We start from the raw sequence: 18,064 nt of genomic DNA, 5'->3' as shown, positions 1-18,064 counted from the left end.
GACTTTCAAATAAATGATATCTGTTGTGTCTCCAACCAATCAGAGCAAAGAAAATTTCTATATCGATCCTCGCTAGCGAATCAAGCGTCTCGTCTTCGTACCGAGAAATATAGAAGACTAAGAATACCTACCCGTTAAGCATGTTCGAATCGAATTGGAATCGAACATCTTTACTCGCGCATACGTATAGATTAAAGATTACGCTAAAGACACAAAGTACAAATGCATAGTTGTAATAAAGGTAAAATTAACATAATATATTCAGAAAGTTTTTACATATGTAGAAAATTGCACTTGTGAGTACATTGAAATGAAATGAGATACTACGTATACTATGATGACGCGTATAGCTATGAGAATAATATTGCAAGAAAGAGGGGGAAAGCGGTGAAATGAATACGAAGCAGTGACCTAACGATTGGGTGCGAAACTGGGAAAGAATTTATTTAATCTCCTTATTTTTATTCATGGTACGTCACCGTTTTATTATATTCTATAAAATTCATTAATTCGTCTATATTTATATAAATTTACATATACGTGTATACATTATCTTCTATAATTTGTACTATATTAACTACAGTCACAGATACATTTTCGACCTGTAACCAAACGTCACTTACATTTACTTACATATGCATATGTTACAAGTGGTTAGAAATAAATTATTGTGAATAAAAACAGTATTGTTCGTTTAAATTTCGAAACAATAACTTATGTAGTAAAATTGATTATTTATATCTTAACATTATTAGGAATACTATAAAATGTATCCAAATGATACTTGTCAAATTTCGGATCTTTCAAAGTAACATACTTCCAATATAAAATCTCTCCTATCAATACCACAAAAGCTAAAAAATAACCAATTGTAATAGCAATAAAAGCACCTTGTAATTTACGAAGATTAACAACTGCCTTTTCAGATTCAGTTTCTTGTCGTATCTCTGTGATTTTCGACCACTCCATAACATCGCTCAACCACTTTTCAACTAATCCAGTTTCTATAATGCGTCTTATCTAAAAATATTACTGTTAATATTTTCTATAAAGTATTATGATATTAAACATGAAAAATAAACCATACCAAAGTATTAACACGTGGTTTCAATGGTGAATTTTTCTCCATACCAAGCGCTATGGGCATATTTACTGCACACTCTTCCATTATATGCAAGTTATGCTTTGACATTATATCTTTTGAAGTTCCTTTACTTCTTTCATCTTTTTGACATATTTGTTTTTTAACACGAGCGTTGCGGAGGAAGTAAGAATTTTCATAGTAACAAAAGGATCCATTTGCTACCCTCTCAATGGCTTCCTCCTCGTTTACAGTTAACCGAAACTTCTTACCAATCTTTTGGCTATTGGAATCCGATGATATCAAGAAGAACTCTTTATCTTCTTTATTCCAACCCCCAACTTCTATGGAACTCTTGGCCAATTGTGCTAACGAATCAATAGTAACTCTGAATTCAAATCATTCACATGACTATTAATAAACAAATTCTTAATAGTAGTAAATTCTAACAAAGTAGGGACATTTACCTGGCAAATGGATTAGCAAGAGTTGCAGTCATGCTACCACGATAGGCAACTGCGACTAGAATGCTATAAATCCACCATGATCCAATAAATACTCTTAAAGCCCAAGGATTGGGCAAGTTTGGTAATGAAACTTGTAGCAACATGCCATAAGTATATAATAGACTATTCTGTATTTCAGTAAACAGATACAAACCATTTACTTCTTTTTCTATGGTTGTAATTTGAATATGCATTTGAGTTTTGTATAAACTTATGTGTTTTCTGTATGATACTGATATAACATGAAATGCAATACCTCCTAAGACTAATGTTAAAAGTAGCGCGATCCAGGTATAAAGCCTAGAAATTCAAATAAATGTATCTTTTATCTTATCACTCGTTATATTTGTTTTTAATTGTACTTACTTAAAAGGAAGTATTAAAAGTTTCCATGAGTTTTCTGTTAAAGACTCTGGTGTTAGAAAAGTGAGGCATTCTGTATTATATGGAATACTCAAGTCAAAATATTTTAAATGATGTAACGTATAATGTAAATCGCCCAAATAAAACGCAGCTCTTCTTTGCACAGCTTCATTTATCAGACCTGAAGTTTCATTAGCCCCCGATGTTCCCCATCTCTCAATCGTGATGTTGTGTGGCATATAGTATTCTGGTTTAAAATTCATAGCCTTTGATATAGTCTGTATTAACTGAAATGTAATATTGATACAATCGTAATCCAATGAATTGTTCATCTAATACATACTTCAAATTCTATTCCTAAAGCTTCTGTATTACTGTTTGGCCTTTTATTGTAATAAGTTCTTGATTTTTCTGTTACCGATGGAATGTGCTCAAAAACAGCAACTCTGAAATTAAGAGTAAAAAGAGTACTACAATGATAATGATGATTATACTTATTGTCACTAAATCATCAGCTGTTTTTACACCAACCTCAGGTGTCTCTTCTGCAGGTTTAAAGTTGCTTTTGTAAAATGATTCACACCATAACGCAATTTATTATGGTACCAAGTGTCTATGTATTTAATAGAAGAATGTCTCCTGCCTCTAGAAGGAAAATAGACAGTGTACAGATCAATGTACTCTTTAGATGTCTTGCCACCAGAACGGTGTTTATATGCATTATATCGACGTATGAAGACTACATTAATTATTTTATTCCATAGATAGTATAAATCTGGTTGGAATAAGCGCTGATCATACAGAAATATGAATGATCCGTGTGTGTTGATTAGACGTTCGCTAAAAATCGTTAAAACAAAAGAAAGTTATGTCACAAAATTAATTACGCTCGTCACGTATATAATTATACGTTATAATTTTATATGTGTAAAATATTAGGTATTTTATTATTTTATTTATTATAAATTGCGTTACAATATGTTACAATGTTTTTTCCGATATTATCATTTGTGAAGTGGTGCCTCTTATGTAACAAAATTAAGAGAAAAAGATCATTGTAATATACTGTAATGTAAATGACGGTAATTAAAACAATAAAGTAATTAATATTTTATAAATATACATATACATATAAGGATATTTTCTAAGCATTCCTAATGTACGTTTTGCTTATATCTATCTGTATAAACAGCCGTAATCTACTGATTATTATCTACTTACTTCTCTGCGTAGTTTAAGAATTCGGTTGTTACGAATGCGTTAGCAATCAACATAATGTATGCATTACAACCAATTGCTTTGCTATCAGTCAAAATATTTCGAATCTGTTTCCTTGGTCGTGAAAATTCCTCATTATCTCGTAAAGCTATCTACGATAATTAATATATATTAGGAGATTGAATAAGGCTGCATTTATTATCTTACCTCGTACTTTGATATGATCGATGGGCTTTGAACATGCACGGTATCCATGAATGTTCGATAAACGGTATCAGTAACAAACACAATACAATTCGTTTGTTCCCTAAGCTCTTCTACAATCTTTCCGATTAGGCGTTTTAAGTTTTCATCGCTTGCATCACCTTCATATTCTTGGTAAACTCCACTGTGAAATTATAAACATAGGTTGACAAAAAGGAACTTGGATTCTCTCCCATAAAATCATTTACTGGAAGTGCAAAGTTGCATTTAAATTATACTTTTCTTTTTAACATAAAATATACATTTTTTTTATATCAGAATTTCTCTAATATTTTTATAAAAACACAAACGGCACAATAGTAGATCAAATTATTCATGTACATTTTCATGTAGAAGTAGCGCGTTGTGAATCACTGATTTAAATTTACATATGTTTCCATACTTTTTTCATAGTTTTAACAATTCTGTCTCAGAAACGCATCATTGCACAACCAAACAATGTAGAACTTATAAATAGTTATAACTTCCTGCTAGCCACAAGAACGACATTGAGGAACAAAATGAGAAGCATCTTTTTCCGATTTAAAGAAACTCTCGATTAAACTAGCTAGATTACCGATTAACAGTCGATTATGTATTGCCTGTATGAGAGGGTAGAATTGAATATTTAATTATCTAATTTGCGAAGGAAATTAAGGTATTAATAATGGAAATACGAGTTACCGCTACCAATTGTAACTACAATATATTGGCAAGATGTAAGTAGGGTCAAATTCATTTTAGTTTCAAGCTGTAAAACGATTCAGCTTGCTGTGCATTTTGTAAGGTACATTAGATTACTTTTAAAACCATAAATATCGATCACATGACAAAAGTATCTGGCAAATACAAAAGATTCGCGAACCAAGGAATAATAATGTTATTATACAGAGTCATGCAAATTATAGAAATCGACATGAAATGAGAACCTATTTTCCTGTAGAATATTTTCACAAACTAAAACCACTGCTCAAAGATAACATAAACAGCAACAAAATCAAGAACCTATTAAAATTTCTGAGAGATACCTCTAAGGAAAAAAAAAAAATAAAAAGATGTTAACGAAACGATGAATTTTTTCAAATTTCCTTATCATTATCTTTAATCTACGTATATACGGATATTACGTTTCGTATCAGTAATATGATTTACCAAATTCTATTAATAATGTTATGTGCGTGAAATGACGCACGATAAATTTGTACAATGTAACGATAACAGTACGCGTAAAGTTGTATAAAACTTGGCAGCTCATATTCTTTAAATGAACATTAATGTCATGGGGTCGTTAAGTCATGATCTGCTACCAATGCATTATGCAAAATCAATCAGTACTTCATGAAAATTACATTGACCCGTCAGTCGATTATAAGGCGTATTTTACGTCGCGCCGATATCTACCGAAGTCCACTCGACATCCAGTGAGGTGAACGATTTTTATCGGAGACTTATTCCATTTACATTGTACATATGTAATGATAAAAACAAGGTCAACGGTAACGTCGTTAATCATAGATCTCTTTCTTAGCTTTCAGTACTTAACAATCATTTGAACAAACAGGTGATCCGATTTATGTCCATGAATACAGCAAATATGACAACTCTAATAGCTGACATGCCGCAAGGCCCGCTGGACTCTTACCGAAAACGTGCAACATTTGATTGGAAGCTATTAAAATTAAATTTAGATGGCCTAGACTACGTGGAGTTTCAGGTAAAAACAAGTTGATCTTTTCTTTAAAGTTTGTTTTTCGGTTAATCGAAGGTTTTCGTTATCTCGTAGAACAATTTATGGGACTTCATGCGAAAGACACCTGTGTTCAACAGGCTCACTTCTCCGACGTTAGACGACGAACGAAGAATTTGTAACGCTCGTCTTAAAACACTGATTGCTAATAATATTGCGGTAATAACATTGCGTCCGTTTGTTGCAAAGGCTAATCATAGTTACACGAGTAATATTTCATTTTCTTAATAGGATCCATTAAGACATAGGGACTGGTTCAATGTGATTTTCCAGTATGATGCCTCGATACCCATCAAAATGGGTGTAATGCAAGGCATGGTACCATCTGCAATTTTTGCTTTAGGTACAGAAGATCATTACGATATTGCAGAGAAACTTCAAGACGGTTACGTAAGTATACAATGAATATAATTTTTTTTTAAAAAAACCGAATATAATTTTAATAAAAATACTTTAGAACTTAAAGATCTCATTTTCAAAGTAGGAATAATTTTGTAACAGACCGAAGAAAAATATAATAATATACAAAGATTACTACTGGCACACGCGTACACACACACACACGCGCGCGCGCGCGCGCACACACACACACACACAACACAACACAAATGTGTTGTATTTTATAATCCTGTACAAATTTGCATTAACATAATTATTCTTAACAGTACACATCCTGTTTTGCGCTCACGGAAATAGCTCATGGAACCAACGCAAAAGGCATGAGAACTACAGCAACATACGATCCACAATTAAAAAGCTTCATCATGCATACCCCAGACTTTCAGGCTGCAAAGTGTTGGGCTGGGGGTTTAGGTAAACAGCAATAAAAAAGTGCGTAATACTTTCTAACGAATAACAAATAAAGACAACTTGTACTTTTAGGAAAAACTGCAACACATGCTCTTACTTTTGCTCAATTGATCACACCTGATAAACGCAATCACGGTCTTCACACATTCATTGTACCCATACGTGATCCAGATACCCATCTTCCTTTACCGGGCGTAACTGTTGGCGATATGGGTGAAAAAATTGCATTAAACGGTGTTGACAATGGATTTGTGATGTTTGATCATTATCCAGTTCCCCGGCTATACTTATTGAATCGAACAGCAAATGTAACAGAGGATGGAAAATATATTAATAAAGTGAAAAATGAGAGCAAAAGATTTGGTAAGCGAATTTCCGTTGCACTGTAATTTTGTGGAAAACGTTTTGATTGAGCATTATGCAGGTGCATCATTGGGCGCATTGTCATCCGGTCGTGCTACGATTACATCTATAACCGCAAACATTGCATCCGTCGCAATGGTGATCGCGATCCGATATTGCGCTGTAAGAAGACAATTTGGACCATCGGAGTCTGAGGAATGGCCAGTTATAGAATATCCAGCACAGGTATTTAAAACAAACGAATAAAACCGCTTAAAATAAATATTATTCCACATTTAAAACTTATCGTAAACACGTAGCAATGGCGATTGTTCCCTCACTTGGCAGAAATATACGCACTAAAAATCTTCTCAGCCACGTTCGTGCATCAGATGTCTGAATTTCAAATTAATTTAACGAATTCTATGAACGCGGATAATGCTGATAGCGCAGGTATGGAGATCCATGCATTATCTTCTGCAACTAAACCAATCTGTTCTTGGACTTGTCGAGATATTATACAAAATTGTCGAGAGTCCTGTGGAGGACACGGCTACCTAAAAAGTATGTAACATATAAAGCAGGTATACATGAAAGATTGAACAATTTATTTACAGTATTTAATATTTATTTCTTAATAGTGTCACGCTTGGGTGAATTAAGGTCTGAAAATGATGCAAATTGTACATATGAGGGTGAAAATAATGTACTAATTCAGCAAGCCAGTAATTGGTTATTGAATCAATGGTCGAATATGCTTAATGGAAAGTATGTTAGCTCCCCTCTTGGAAGTGCACTTTTTATAAATGATGCCAACAAAATTTTGATGCAAAAGTTTCAGCATTCGACAATTCAAGATACATTGAAAGTAGAAAGTATGAAAACAACTTTGTGAAGCTATATCTGCAGCCCTCTCTGTCCAGCTGATTTATAGTTTATTGCTTACAGATTTACTTCTATCCTTCCAATGGCTACTTTGCTACTACTTGAAAAGAACTTATAATAGGACACAATATTTCAAAAACAACGGTTGCGGTGATTTTGAAATTAGAAATAATGTACAAGTGTTTCATGCACAAACCATGTCTCTGTTATATGCACAGGTAATGTTAATCGATTATGTTTAACGACAAAGAATTTATTAATTTATAATAATGTTCTTTTGCAGCATGCTATAATGAAATATTTTATAGAACGTATTAACGATCCATCATGGAGATCTGAAGAACGTAATGTATTAACAAAGTTGTGCTCACTTTATGGAGCTGTTGCTTTAGAAAAAAGATTAGGAGATTTTTATGCTGGTGGTTATGCAACATCTACAAGTAACATGGATAATATCCTACGAGATGGCATCATAAAGTTGTGTGAAGAATTAGTTGACGATGCTGTAGCTCTAGTAGACGTTCTAGCACCGCCAGACTTTGTCATAAATTCACCATTAGGAATGTCAGATGGAGAAGTATGTTATAGTATTTCTTTTACTTTTTGTAATCTATAACTTCTTTATAATGTTGTTTTGTACACAGATATATAAACATATCAAAGAATGGATATTTAAGAAAAAAGAAAACTTCGACCGACCTTCATGGTGGAACGAAATAACACGATCAAAACTGTGATATGTACAATATGTCATATGTATGTGACAAACTTTTTATTATATATATATTAGGGAAATAAAAAATTTTTATATCATGTTCTTACAAAATATGGCAGACAACAATGATTTATATAAAATCTTACTCCTTTAAAAGCCTGGTATAGAAATCCTGACAAAATTAATTTGTTTTTGACATTTTTCAATTCCTATGCTTAATATTATTATGACAATATTATTAGGAAGTAGTAAAATATTTGATACATACTAAAATTATAGCTCGGTATGTCTTTTAAATGTAATTATAGACTCATCAGCTTCTGCAAACCATTCATTATAAACTACTTGTGGCTCGATCATCCAGAACTTATGAAAGGATATTGGTTCCTGAGAAGCGAGATAGGCAGTTGCATAATCAGATGGGCGTGCCTGGAACAAAGCATTAGAATTTTTAAGCAAATCGAGTACTTTAGCCCGTTACGTACGACGACTGGTTTGTAATCAGTGATTACAATCGACAGATAATCAAATATTTTACTTGCTAACTGCAATACGAGGTTTATCACTACCAGTACATAGTAGTATAAGATAAAATGTAAAACGATTATGTCACCTAGTAATACATATTTCATACCTGGTGAAATAACGGTGAATGTACAGGTTGTATTCCAATTCGTGCCAGACATACACCAAACAGATACATATCATCGGGAGTTGTAGGTAATGGGCAATCGCATCTTCCTGGTTTTATCATCTCATGGACCAAAGACTTAGATAAAACAAGCCCTGCACCACCTGTTAAGTACTCATACCCATAAAGGTTGTCCCACAGACGAAAACCATATCTTTCTCCAATTGCAACCAAACTTTTGGGATTATAACATGTCAATAAACCCATTAAACGTGCTACACTAATGGAAATAAATAATATCATGTTAATATAACATATAAACGGAATGTATGTATACGCAATGAAAGTCCTTTACCTGAATATTGTATCATCATCGCTAATTAGAAGCCAATCCAAATTATTTTTTTTCAATATTTTGTCTGCTTCTACTAAAATATCGTAAGTCTTGCTACAATGACCACTTGTTGTGTTCGATACAATAAAAGCCTCTGGTAAATGTTTATCTACACAGAAGAAACGCATATATTACTTGAGTAATAACAAGCGCATACAAATAATATATTTCACAACTAATAGTACCAGCAGCATCACTGAAGTAACCAATGTTTTCAACATGTTTTGCCCATGTCCTTTTAATCACAGGAATTCTTTCAGCATGATACTTTGCGCATGTTTTTACAGCAAAATATGCATTTTTAGAGGACACAGATGAATCCTTTATTTATTTAAAACGCTATTAGTATATGATAAACTGATTAGTGCCTTACTCAATAATATTATACAAGACATATTATACATATTATGGATAAATTTAATTGAATATACTATGTATAATTTTAATTGAAGCTATAAAGCAAAAAGTTCATAAATAAAGCCTCACTAACTTACACAAGAATGAAAAAATCTAGGATAAGTGGCACAGTCAGAACTTGATACAATGCATATGTTGGGTTCGTGTGTCAATCTTATTCCTTTGTCAACATGAAGAACAAATGATGCAAATTCATAGGATGCATCAATTGTAAAGTCATCTTTGGGTCCCTCTCCGGCAATGAGTTTTTGTACTAGACTAAAAGAAAAAGACAATTTATACATGTTACTTAACAAGATTTACAAAAGTATAGCTTCACAATTAAATGTTTAAATAAAATACCTATTCATTAAGGCTAATGTTATTGCAAAACCTGAAGCTACATGTGGATATTTAAATTTCTTATTGTGTTCTGCAAAATGGTGTATAATTGTTGGTTCATGATCATATAATGCATGACCAATCCATAAATTCTGTAATAGAGACTTTATAAAGTAATAATTTATATGTATAGTCCGCTTTCTCAGTTTACCATCAATCATACCTTATCTTCTCTATACTTGGATAAAACATTTAATAGTTTATTCAGTCTAATTGCAGTACTTTCCAGACAGAAGAAAAACCACTTAGAAGTTGGATACGTGTTTAATAAATATTCCAATAGTGGTATTATCGTCCATGATGCATTGATATTCAACTCATGAGACAAAACTATTTCAGGAGGATCCTAACACAATAAAAATGTAATACTAGCTTTCAATAAACTAATTATAATAAATAATAATTTATGTATACCTCATCAAGAATATTAGCTTGTTCAATAATATTTTCTTTCAGAAGATTAGCATGTGCAGCATGATAACCTTCTTTTTGACTTAACAAAATAAATGTTGTATCACGAGGCACTGCAAAAGAAAGTAAATCGTTCGTATTGTACTTATAAAGTGTTTAAAAAACTCAATGAATAATATAGCTTACCTAAAATGATCGTATCGCTCGCCCCAAAGTATAGAAAAAACAGTAGTGTGTGTACAATATGTAAAACAGACATTATTTCTAAAAAGAATACCAATTAAATAATTTATGTAAGTTTGAAATTGCCGATCAAAATAATTTAGAATGCTGACAAAAAAATTGAAAATACACTTATGCATACATATTTGTGCCACACTATAATTAATTTTTTTAGTTTTACATATTTAGCTGTAAACTTTTTAAGAATGATTTCGACGATACCAAATAAACAATGTTAAAATAATTAAAATACCATCTGTACACTTTTCGTTTGAATATGATGAGACAGATCACGTGTACATATACGTATTCCTATGCAAACGTATATGTACAAAGTGTACGTGCGCTGATGTGATGTCTATGCATGTGTCGCGGGGATGTAGGTGCTTGGGGTAGAGTTTCTATTGACGGTAGACATTCGAAGTACGCATGTGCACCGTAAATTATCTTTTAAACAATGCCAGTGTTAAACGCAAACTTTACATTTAGGAAAAATTGTGAATACGGGATTACTCTTTTATATTATAAAAGAAAAACAAAACTAACAAAACATTTTATATTATACATGCTGTATTATATTTTATTATTAACAAAATTCCAAATGTAGCTTACATGTACAGCTAAAACTTATACTTTAGAAAAAAATAAATGTGTAATATGTAATAATAAATAACATTATTAATATACTTCGCTATTAATACTTCACGGGACTTATGATGATAAATATTTCCTACCATACAGTTGAGCCTTTTTCTCAAAACCAACAGACTTAATCGGTGTGTTTAGTTTGTAGAATGGATTCATAGAATACTGGAAGAAAGAAATACACATGTTGATAATTATGACCGCAGGTAACAATTTATGATACAACATTAAATGAACATGTAACCAGATAAATATAATTGCTTACCTTTATGTATGTTTCATACATTTCGTTGAAGAAATTTTTAATGCCATCTTCATTCTTGCTATCGTGTACCATGATGAATCTAATGTGAGTTGCGGTAACAAAAGCACTTACATACCATTGATTGAATTTATCCACAATTTTTAAATGCATATTTGTTGTTTTCCATGTATGTTCATCTACAAGATCTAATGCAGAATGTGCAATGAATTGGTTCAAATGCGAATAATCTTCCTTCTATGAAAAGATAAAGAAAATATAATTATTTTATATCAGCAGACAATGTCTGTAGGCAAAAACATGTAAACAAACGAATGATATGACATTATAGTGTACTGTCTAGGTCAAAATGCAGTTATTTTTTCAGAAAATTTTTTGTACGAGTAGCTAGATATACATATTTATAAATTTAAATAAAGTATAACCTTTGAATATAACAAACCTTTGCATCTTTCCCAGAATTGTTAAATTCTATTTCGAATAAGGGGTTATCCGCATGACCAACGATTACAAAATAATAATAAGCTGTCATTGCAATAATGTTAGTAATGTTACGTCAATGACAATGTATCTTTTTGACAAACTAGTGTCATTAAAGAACTCCTTTCTTGTTTAAATCGTTAAAGTTCAATAACATCAATATTATTTTTAATTTTAGCATGTGCTACACGTACATACAAGAAAACTTCCGAATTTCTTGACTTGTCATATCGCCGACTGAAAAAAAAACAAAAGATTGTTTTAGACCATATACATACATACATATATTGTATATGTGAAAAATCAGATCACTGACTAGCTCTGGCAAACTCTACATTCTAAACGTATTATGTACGCATCTATATAATAGGTATACACTGTTCTACCTTGCAAATGAAAATGTTTAATAAACAAACATGCATGTATTATTGATACATCCAAACATCGTAGAAACAAAAATTTAATAAGAAAGGTTAAATGTAAGCATTGCTGAGCAAGTTATGTACATATGTATATACAGATAACAATTAAGTCACGGAAACGAAGCCATTGCACGAAAACAGCAGACGATATTTTAAGATGACAAACTTAAATAAACACGAAGTTTTTACCATTACTTAAAGTTTATATTATTTTGTGTGGCAATTTTTTGTAAACTAGGCATGTATTTTCTTCGAAATTTAATATATTAAGAAATATGATTATTTGAGAAATATGATTTATAGTGTATACTTCTGTCAATTCGGATATATGATACAGTTCCCTAAAGACCATTTTATTCTGCGATCGTTATCATTAAACTCATTTTCGTTTTGCCATGTATGCAATATTTGCCCAACCACGTAAGTAAATCAAGTGCACGTCATATACTAATCGTAATCAGATTGCAGGTGTTATAAGAGAATGAACACGTATCAAAAACCATTGTCTAACGAAGCATTCGTTCTGGATGGAGCAAATCGAAAAATGCTTTAGATAAACAATAAGAAAAATTGTTTCGAATATCGATCAAAAATAGGTAAGAATGTTTAAGGTTGTACCATCAATCATTCATATAATATTTTCATGACAGTTATCATAAAATCTAACAATATAGTTAATAAAAAGTACTTTATGGTTTTGTAGCAAATTAAGATCATATATAATTATTCTGAAGATTATATTTCAAAAAATTGTTTTCTTTTCATGGAGTTCAGATTTTATAAATTAGCTTACATTGTATCTATATGTTCATTGTTTCTACTACCATATTGTACTCTTGTAAAAGTTGCATAATATGCAATTAATTTCTGTTTTTTCCTTGTTGTTGATCAAATTGTATGATTTTTTTTCAGCTATATAAGACTAGACGCGTGTTGAATCGTAATACAAGTTGCTGCTTTTTGTTTACTTAATGCTACAAGGTATAAAAAGAGACATGTCCAGCTATTTCAAAACTTCAGTATTTTCTGAATGGTCAAGAAAATTTTGGATATGTAGTTACTTGTACAAAAACTTTCAGGTATTGTACAGATCCATTAAAAATTAAATTATGAAATTATAATGCGAGGTAGAATGATGAAACACTTTGTTTACTTTTATACAAATACATAAGTTTGTCAACAGCAATCAATAATATTGATCAACACTAATTTCAAAAAACATTGTGTACATTATCATTGTTATTGATTCCACGAATAATCAATTGTTTTTCTGTCTTATTCATTGTTTAGGAAACATCACTTTATTATTTTCTTATGACCTTGTCTTTGATAAGACTTTAGATATTTTTAGAAGATTTTAAACTGAGAAATACGTGTTTTGTTTTAACAAGAGAACTTTTTATAAATACATGACTTTTATTACTTATTTGAAGTTTAACCAAAACATTAACAAGAATATTTGAGACATTATTCTTTAACTTTCTGAACAGATAATCTAATTGAACATCTTCTATGTTTCATTAAAAAAAGTGGATTTCTAATATAAAAAAACTATTTTCAATTGATGTCAGAAGTTAAAACTACCTTCATCTGAACTACTGTACCATGTTCTGTACTACTTTGAACTAATGTACTGTACTCTTACGTATCACATTGTTTATTTATAGTATTATTGTTATTTACTTAGTTATAATCTCTAAATTCTAACTCAGACACTACAAGCGATATTTGCATACTTAAGTTTAACACATTTCATGAGATGTGTTACCATTAATGGTACATGCTTACATGTTCATTTAGTGCGTTGAACAAATAGTTTAGAATTAATTTACACCACATCTAAAGATAACAAACAAATACTAATGTGTACCCTTTCCCTTGTGTCTAGTAACAGAAGGGGACTGCCTATTATAATATTTGCCCTGTTATATAACTGAAATTACATGTTTCTATCATGTATCATGGTTCGACAAAGGCTACCAAATATTAATGGTGCGTATAGTTTAAAAATGTAAAAATTTTTTAAATGCGAAGATTAAAAAAATAAAAATTTAAAGAAACAAAAAATAAGATCAAGTTGGCTTATTAATCTGCGAATGTTCAGTTGAATAATATTTATCTTCCTCAGCAGGTATAAGAAGTGGTAGACATTTCGTTGTGACTCTTGTTGCTGGTGTTGTTTTCGGATTTCTCTCTGCGTGCCTTTTAATAGCAACTACACGGGATGTGCCATATGTATTTAATTGGTTCTCTGGAGGATCGATTCTTTCTAGAGATCCTCACCATTACTCAGAACTGGAAGCAGAAGTGAATATACTAGATACAATTGTTATATTTCTATTAAAATTTCTTCCATATAACTCGTCACGTTCTAAACGTATGTAATAGGCCGGACCACAAACAGAGGTAAAATTTCATGGCGAAGATGAAGATTTTCATAAAGGTGAAGATAAAGTTGCGCAAGATCTTGCAAAGAAAGTACGTGTTCTTTGCTGGGTTATGACAGGTCCAAAGAATCACCAAAGCAAAGCACAACACGTGAAAGCAACATGGGGTAAACGATGTAATATTCTTTTATTCATGAGTTCTGTGGAAGGTAAGTTATATCTATTCATTGTATGGAACATTGAATCGAAGGAAATTATATTTTAAACTTACCGAATTTATTACGTTTAGATGACAAATTACCTACAGTTGTACTGCCAGTAAAAGAAGGAAGGGAGAATCTGTGGGCGAAAACCAAAGAAGCATTTAGATATGCCTATGAAAAGTACAAAGACGAAGTTGAATGGTTTATGAAGGCTGATGATGATACGTTAGTATATTTTATTATAAATTTATTACTGTTTATAGTTCGACGTTTGAAAGTAATAAATATTACAGAATCACGATTGAACTTGATATAGTCACAGTTCTACTGTATAAACTACGTAAAATTTGGTTCAATTATTGTTATCACTTACAGATACGTGGTAGTTGAAAATCTACGGTATATGTTGTCGTCTTATAATCCAAGTTCGCCCCTGTACTTTGGCTGTCGATTTAAGCCATACGTTAAACAAGGATACATGAGCGGTGGTGCAGGATATGTTCTTAGCAAAGAAGGTTTACGTAAATTCGTAGAGGACGGTTTGCCTGATAAAACCAAATGTCGCGGGGACAATGGAGGCGCCGAAGACGTAGAAATGGGAAAATGTCTTGAAAAAGTTGGTGTAAAAGCGATGGACACTAGAGATTCGCATGGCCGTGGTAGATTCTTCCCATTCGTTCCAGAACACCATTTAATACCTAACCATGTGGATAAGAATTTTTGGTACTGGAAGTATATTTACTATGATGTCAAAGATGGTCTCAATTGTTGTTCCGATAGTGCGATATCGTTTCATTACGTCTCACCTAATATGATGTATGTTCTTGAATACTTAATTTATCACTTAAGGCCGTACGGCATTACACACGTTGTGGAGAAACTTACTGTTGATCAGTCGGTCACTGTACCAACGGAATACTAGTCTTTAAAACGTTTTAATCGAAACACTCTCTTGTGTTGAAAAAGAACTTTTAAGTTCGAAACTTAGCACAAGTATTCTGTGCTGAACCTCATTATCAATTATTTCATATTCTCTTATTCATGTACACAACGCTAGTCCATTCAGGCCAACGAATTTAATAATGAATATATTCACTGAAAGAGGAAGTGTGTGATATCTAATATAATTGCATAATGTACATATACAGGTTGTCTGTAAAGTATGAAGCCAGGAAACGCGTGCACGTATGCATATACAATTTAAAAAATCTGTTACTGTTTTGCCAGTTGAAGTATCGTTTTTGTGATATTGGCCTGTCGGCAAACCGAGTGTGTCATGCTCAATTTGCAAAATGGTGAAAAACTTATCCACTGTATGTGCGTCAGGAACATATGTACATTTTCCTCCGATCTCATACTTTTGAGATATACTGTATATTTATATATATATATATATATATATATAATGATATTTCTTATGGATTGAGGTTAAAGGGGTCCCACACCATCAAATAAGCAGTACTGAGTTTCTGTAATAACGAAATTTATTTAATATCTATCCTACGACTCCTAATACCCTTGATTAATCTTATTCCTACCAGTAATAACGAAACGACATTAAAGTTTATTCCAGGTGTAAGGTCTTTTTATCGCTTTAACATACACGTGCTTATCTTTTCAATAATTCTCTATATTTTATTGTGCCTCCCTTACGCGATGGTAAAATAGATTTTCGCTTATCGGCTGATATCAACTTAATATGACTGCGTTGATTCGGCCGATATGGCCGGCGGATTCGAATTAAAGAAATACACTTTCTTTACATATATATGCAAGATGTGGCACTACAGATGGGTGAATCTAGATGTTAAGACTCTTTTTTGACGGGTTTCAGTTAGGATACATTACTGCATTTCTCAAGCATGCATTTGAGTATCATAGCATGATTGATGATATTCTTTCTACTGGTATGCCATCCTAATACAATGGGCGTATGAGCAAGACATATCCGACACCTTTTAGAGTTTGGTCCACTCAATATTGATAATTGCACGAAGGTTCCTTTGGAGGAACGAGTTTTCTTTAGTCAAAAGTTATACTATTTTTTAAGAAGAATTTATTATTTTTCCGATATTGATGAATCAATTGTGAAAGTGTCGATTATGTTTCACGTGTATTCTTTCTTTAGATCTACTACATAGTATAGTGCACACGCACACAGTCGCGTCAAATTGAAACCGTAACTTTCTTTTCTTTTTATTGAACAAATATCTCTGAAGAGCACTTACTGAAGATGTGTACAACTAAAATACTCCAGCTGACGAACACTCGAATAGAAATAATTTAATTGTTCCGTATTAATTAATCGCTATTTAAAGATATTAAGTTACTACACTTTTCTGTGCAATTTGATAATTACGTGTGCCATAAGTTGTGCATGATTTTGCTTGGCTTGAAGTGATCAAACACGACCGCGATTCATATTTGTTTGTCCAAGTAAATTCGGTCGAAAACGCAGTCTTGTTTTAAGTCTTTTATATCATTGTTGGCCCCTGACTTGTAAATTACATTAGTTTGGAGACTGTACTTAGTATTTTAATTTACGAACAGTCAAAAATTTGATAAGATCACGGATAGATACGTACGAATAGGATAATTGTAGTGCACAATATGTATGGATACTCGTAAAATTATACTTCTGCATACATATAATTGTTTGTAATTTTTGGGATTAAATTTTGTTATTGAAAAAGTCGGATTTTAAAAAGCTATATAATATATCCCTGTGGATTTTAATGAACAAGTTTATTAATGCGCAGCAACCTGCCCGAGGTTTTAGAAAATACTGAAGTCATTGGAATTCTAAATGAAAGTTTCCAAATTAGCTAAAAATATATTTAGTATTGTTAAGCCATTAACCGTATTTTTATTGATAAGAGTTAAGTTCGCGCGTCGCTATTGGCGGATTTTGAATAATTTTAAAATGAATCCGAAACTCTGCTTTTGGTTTTTCTTTAATTTCAGTATCTAGAAAACCCCTTAAAATTTGTTCCATCTGTAGCCAGAAATCCTGCATAAAGTTTATACATACCTATGCCTAAAGATAAGAAGTTTGTAATTTTATTACACGAATAAAATAGGGCACACTGATGGAGACATGTTACAAGCATATCAGAAAAACGACTGTATCTTATGATTTTATCTGCGATTGAAGATTTTCTTATTATACTTATCAATGTGCAAATATAGTAATACTTATATACATAGTGAAATATTATTTTAGTCATCAATAACGAAATTGTAAGATATTTTTTCTTAGAATAAAACAAACAGTATTTACACCACTGTGACCTCAAAAA

The 18,064-nt window shown here is 31.8% G+C and overlaps 5 protein-coding genes across 18 annotated transcripts; 2 read left to right on the top strand and 3 right to left on the bottom strand.

The window, feature by feature from the left end:
* Positions 1-195: 195 nt before the first annotated feature.
* Positions 196-7,977, top strand: LOC144471107 (peroxisomal acyl-coenzyme A oxidase 3). 5 transcript variants are annotated; one of them, XM_078182851.1, is made up of 12 exons: positions 196-470; positions 5,001-5,125; positions 5,195-5,317; positions 5,390-5,548; positions 5,824-5,971; positions 6,041-6,331; positions 6,393-6,556; positions 6,631-6,874; positions 6,952-7,185; positions 7,259-7,413; positions 7,479-7,772; positions 7,840-7,977. In XM_078182851.1, the coding sequence occupies exons 2-12, from the start codon at positions 5,006-5,008 to the stop codon at positions 7,930-7,932; spliced, it is 2,025 nt and encodes a 674-aa protein (XP_078038977.1). In that variant the 5' UTR covers positions 196-470; positions 5,001-5,005; the 3' UTR covers positions 7,933-7,977. The 5 variants fall into 5 exon arrangements, with proteins under 5 accessions (XP_078038977.1, XP_078038976.1, XP_078038972.1 ...); XM_078182850.1 differs by having other exon boundaries at positions 197-470; positions 4,973-5,125; XM_078182846.1 differs by having other exon boundaries at positions 197-470; positions 4,940-5,125.
* Positions 478-4,385, bottom strand: Ir68a (Ionotropic receptor 68a). Of its 2 annotated transcripts, XM_078182854.1 has the most exons (9): positions 3,376-4,385; positions 3,172-3,320; positions 2,482-2,790; positions 2,294-2,396; positions 1,954-2,237; positions 1,549-1,887; positions 1,088-1,469; positions 891-1,020; positions 478-602 (listed from the first exon to the last, which is right to left on the bottom strand). In XM_078182854.1, the coding sequence occupies exons 1-9, from the start codon at positions 3,421-3,423 to the stop codon at positions 574-576; spliced, it is 1,773 nt and encodes a 590-aa protein (XP_078038980.1). In that variant the 5' UTR covers positions 3,424-4,385; the 3' UTR covers positions 478-573. The 2 variants fall into 2 exon arrangements, with proteins under 2 accessions (XP_078038980.1, XP_078038979.1); XM_078182853.1 differs by having other exon boundaries at positions 478-1,020.
* Positions 3,504-10,702, bottom strand: LOC144471109 (beta-1,3-glucosyltransferase). 3 transcript variants are annotated; one of them, XM_078182857.1, is made up of 10 exons: positions 10,331-10,702; positions 10,148-10,257; positions 9,897-10,079; positions 9,695-9,825; positions 9,430-9,610; positions 9,121-9,256; positions 8,897-9,044; positions 8,545-8,821; positions 8,179-8,339; positions 3,504-3,556 (listed from the first exon to the last, which is right to left on the bottom strand). In XM_078182857.1, the coding sequence occupies exons 1-9, from the start codon at positions 10,401-10,403 to the stop codon at positions 8,184-8,186; spliced, it is 1,395 nt and encodes a 464-aa protein (XP_078038983.1). In that variant the 5' UTR covers positions 10,404-10,702; the 3' UTR covers positions 3,504-3,556; positions 8,179-8,183. The 3 variants fall into 3 exon arrangements, with proteins under 3 accessions (XP_078038983.1, XP_078038982.1, XP_078038981.1); XM_078182856.1 differs by lacking the exon at positions 3,504-3,556 and adding an exon at positions 8,002-8,082; XM_078182855.1 differs by lacking the exon at positions 3,504-3,556 and having other exon boundaries at positions 8,174-8,339.
* Positions 10,703-10,906: 204 nt separating this feature from the next.
* On the bottom strand, positions 10,907-12,561 carry Trs20 (trafficking protein particle complex subunit 2). Of its 5 annotated transcripts, none has more exons than XM_078182868.1 (4): positions 12,486-12,561; positions 11,716-11,990; positions 11,277-11,510; positions 10,907-11,176 (listed from the first exon to the last, which is right to left on the bottom strand). In XM_078182868.1, exons 2-4 carry the CDS (start codon positions 11,803-11,805, stop codon positions 11,078-11,080), a joined length of 423 nt encoding a protein of 140 aa, XP_078038994.1. In that variant the 5' UTR covers positions 11,806-11,990; positions 12,486-12,561; the 3' UTR covers positions 10,907-11,077. The 5 variants fall into 5 exon arrangements, with proteins under 5 accessions (XP_078038994.1, XP_078038993.1, XP_078038992.1 ...); XM_078182867.1 differs by lacking the exon at positions 12,486-12,561 and adding an exon at positions 12,365-12,472; XM_078182866.1 differs by lacking the exon at positions 12,486-12,561 and adding an exon at positions 12,170-12,300.
* Positions 12,562-12,584: 23 nt separating this feature from the next.
* C1galta (Glycoprotein-N-acetylgalactosamine 3-beta-galactosyltransferase 1) lies at positions 12,585-15,691 on the top strand. 3 transcript variants are annotated; one of them, XM_078182859.1, is made up of 7 exons: positions 12,585-12,771; positions 13,088-13,254; positions 14,070-14,167; positions 14,304-14,482; positions 14,564-14,771; positions 14,852-14,990; positions 15,141-15,691. In XM_078182859.1, the coding sequence occupies exons 3-7, from the start codon at positions 14,119-14,121 to the stop codon at positions 15,685-15,687; spliced, it is 1,122 nt and encodes a 373-aa protein (XP_078038985.1). In that variant the 5' UTR covers positions 12,585-12,771; positions 13,088-13,254; positions 14,070-14,118; the 3' UTR covers positions 15,688-15,691. The 3 variants fall into 3 exon arrangements, with proteins under 3 accessions (XP_078038985.1, XP_078038986.1, XP_078038984.1); XM_078182860.1 differs by having other exon boundaries at positions 14,064-14,167; positions 14,307-14,482; XM_078182858.1 differs by having other exon boundaries at positions 12,646-12,771; positions 14,064-14,167.
* Positions 15,692-18,064: the final 2,373 nt, after the last annotated feature.

The sequence above is a fragment of the Augochlora pura genome, chromosome 6 (assembly GCF_028453695.1).
Source record: "Augochlora pura isolate Apur16 chromosome 6, APUR_v2.2.1, whole genome shotgun sequence".
NCBI classification, from domain to species: Eukaryota; Metazoa; Arthropoda; class Insecta; order Hymenoptera; family Halictidae; genus Augochlora; species Augochlora pura.
Note: the sequence above shows the minus strand (reverse complement) of the source record. Positions and strands in the feature narration are given on the sequence as shown.

What these genes read in the sequence shown, in the direction of transcription:
- LOC144471107 (XM_078182846.1), top strand. An exon ending in AGAAACTTCAAGACGGTTAC is followed by an intron (nt 5,549 to 5,823) that starts GTAAGTATACAA and finishes TATTCTTAACAG; the next exon opens with TACACATCCTGTTTTGCGCT. An exon ending in TGTCTCTGTTATATGCACAG is followed by an intron (nt 7,414 to 7,478) that starts GTAATGTTAATC and finishes GTTCTTTTGCAG; the next exon opens with CATGCTATAATGAAATATTT.
- Ir68a (XM_078182853.1), bottom strand. Translation starts at nt 3,423, where the DNA reads ATGGATACCGTGCATGTTCAAAGCCCATCGATCATATCAAAGTACGAG. An exon ending in TTCTTAAACTACGCAGAGAA is followed by an intron (nt 2,791 to 3,171) that starts GTAAGTAGATAA and finishes AACGATTTTTAG; the next exon opens with CGAACGTCTAATCAACACAC. An exon ending in CTTTTAATACTTCCTTTTAA is followed by an intron (nt 1,888 to 1,953) that starts GTAAGTACAATT and finishes TTGAATTTCTAG; the next exon opens with GCTTTATACCTGGATCGCGC.
- LOC144471109 (XM_078182857.1), bottom strand. Translation starts at nt 10,403, where the DNA reads ATGTCTGTTTTACATATTGTACACACACTACTGTTTTTTCTATACTTT. An exon ending in GAGCGATACGATCATTTTAG is followed by an intron (nt 10,258 to 10,330) that starts GTAAGCTATATT and finishes TTTCTTTTGCAG; the next exon opens with TGCCTCGTGATACAACATTT. An exon ending in TTACTTCAGTGATGCTGCTG is followed by an intron (nt 9,045 to 9,120) that starts GTACTATTAGTT and finishes TCTTCTGTGTAG; the next exon opens with ATAAACATTTACCAGAGGCT.
- Trs20 (XM_078182868.1), bottom strand. Translation starts at nt 11,805, where the DNA reads ATGACAGCTTATTATTATTTTGTAATCGTTGGTCATGCGGATAACCCC. An exon ending in ATTCTGGGAAAGATGCAAAG is followed by an intron (nt 11,511 to 11,715) that starts GTTTGTTATATT and finishes ATCTTTTCATAG; the next exon opens with AAGGAAGATTATTCGCATTT. An exon ending in TGTATGAAACATACATAAAG is followed by an intron (nt 11,177 to 11,276) that starts GTAAGCAATTAT and finishes TCTTTCTTCCAG; the next exon opens with TATTCTATGAATCCATTCTA.
- C1galta (XM_078182859.1), top strand. Translation starts at nt 14,119, where the DNA reads ATGTTTCTATCATGTATCATGGTTCGACAAAGGCTACCAAATATTAAT. An exon ending in ACTCAGAACTGGAAGCAGAA is followed by an intron (nt 14,483 to 14,563) that starts GTGAATATACTA and finishes CGTATGTAATAG; the next exon opens with GCCGGACCACAAACAGAGGT. An exon ending in ATTCATGAGTTCTGTGGAAG is followed by an intron (nt 14,772 to 14,851) that starts GTAAGTTATATC and finishes TATTACGTTTAG; the next exon opens with ATGACAAATTACCTACAGTT.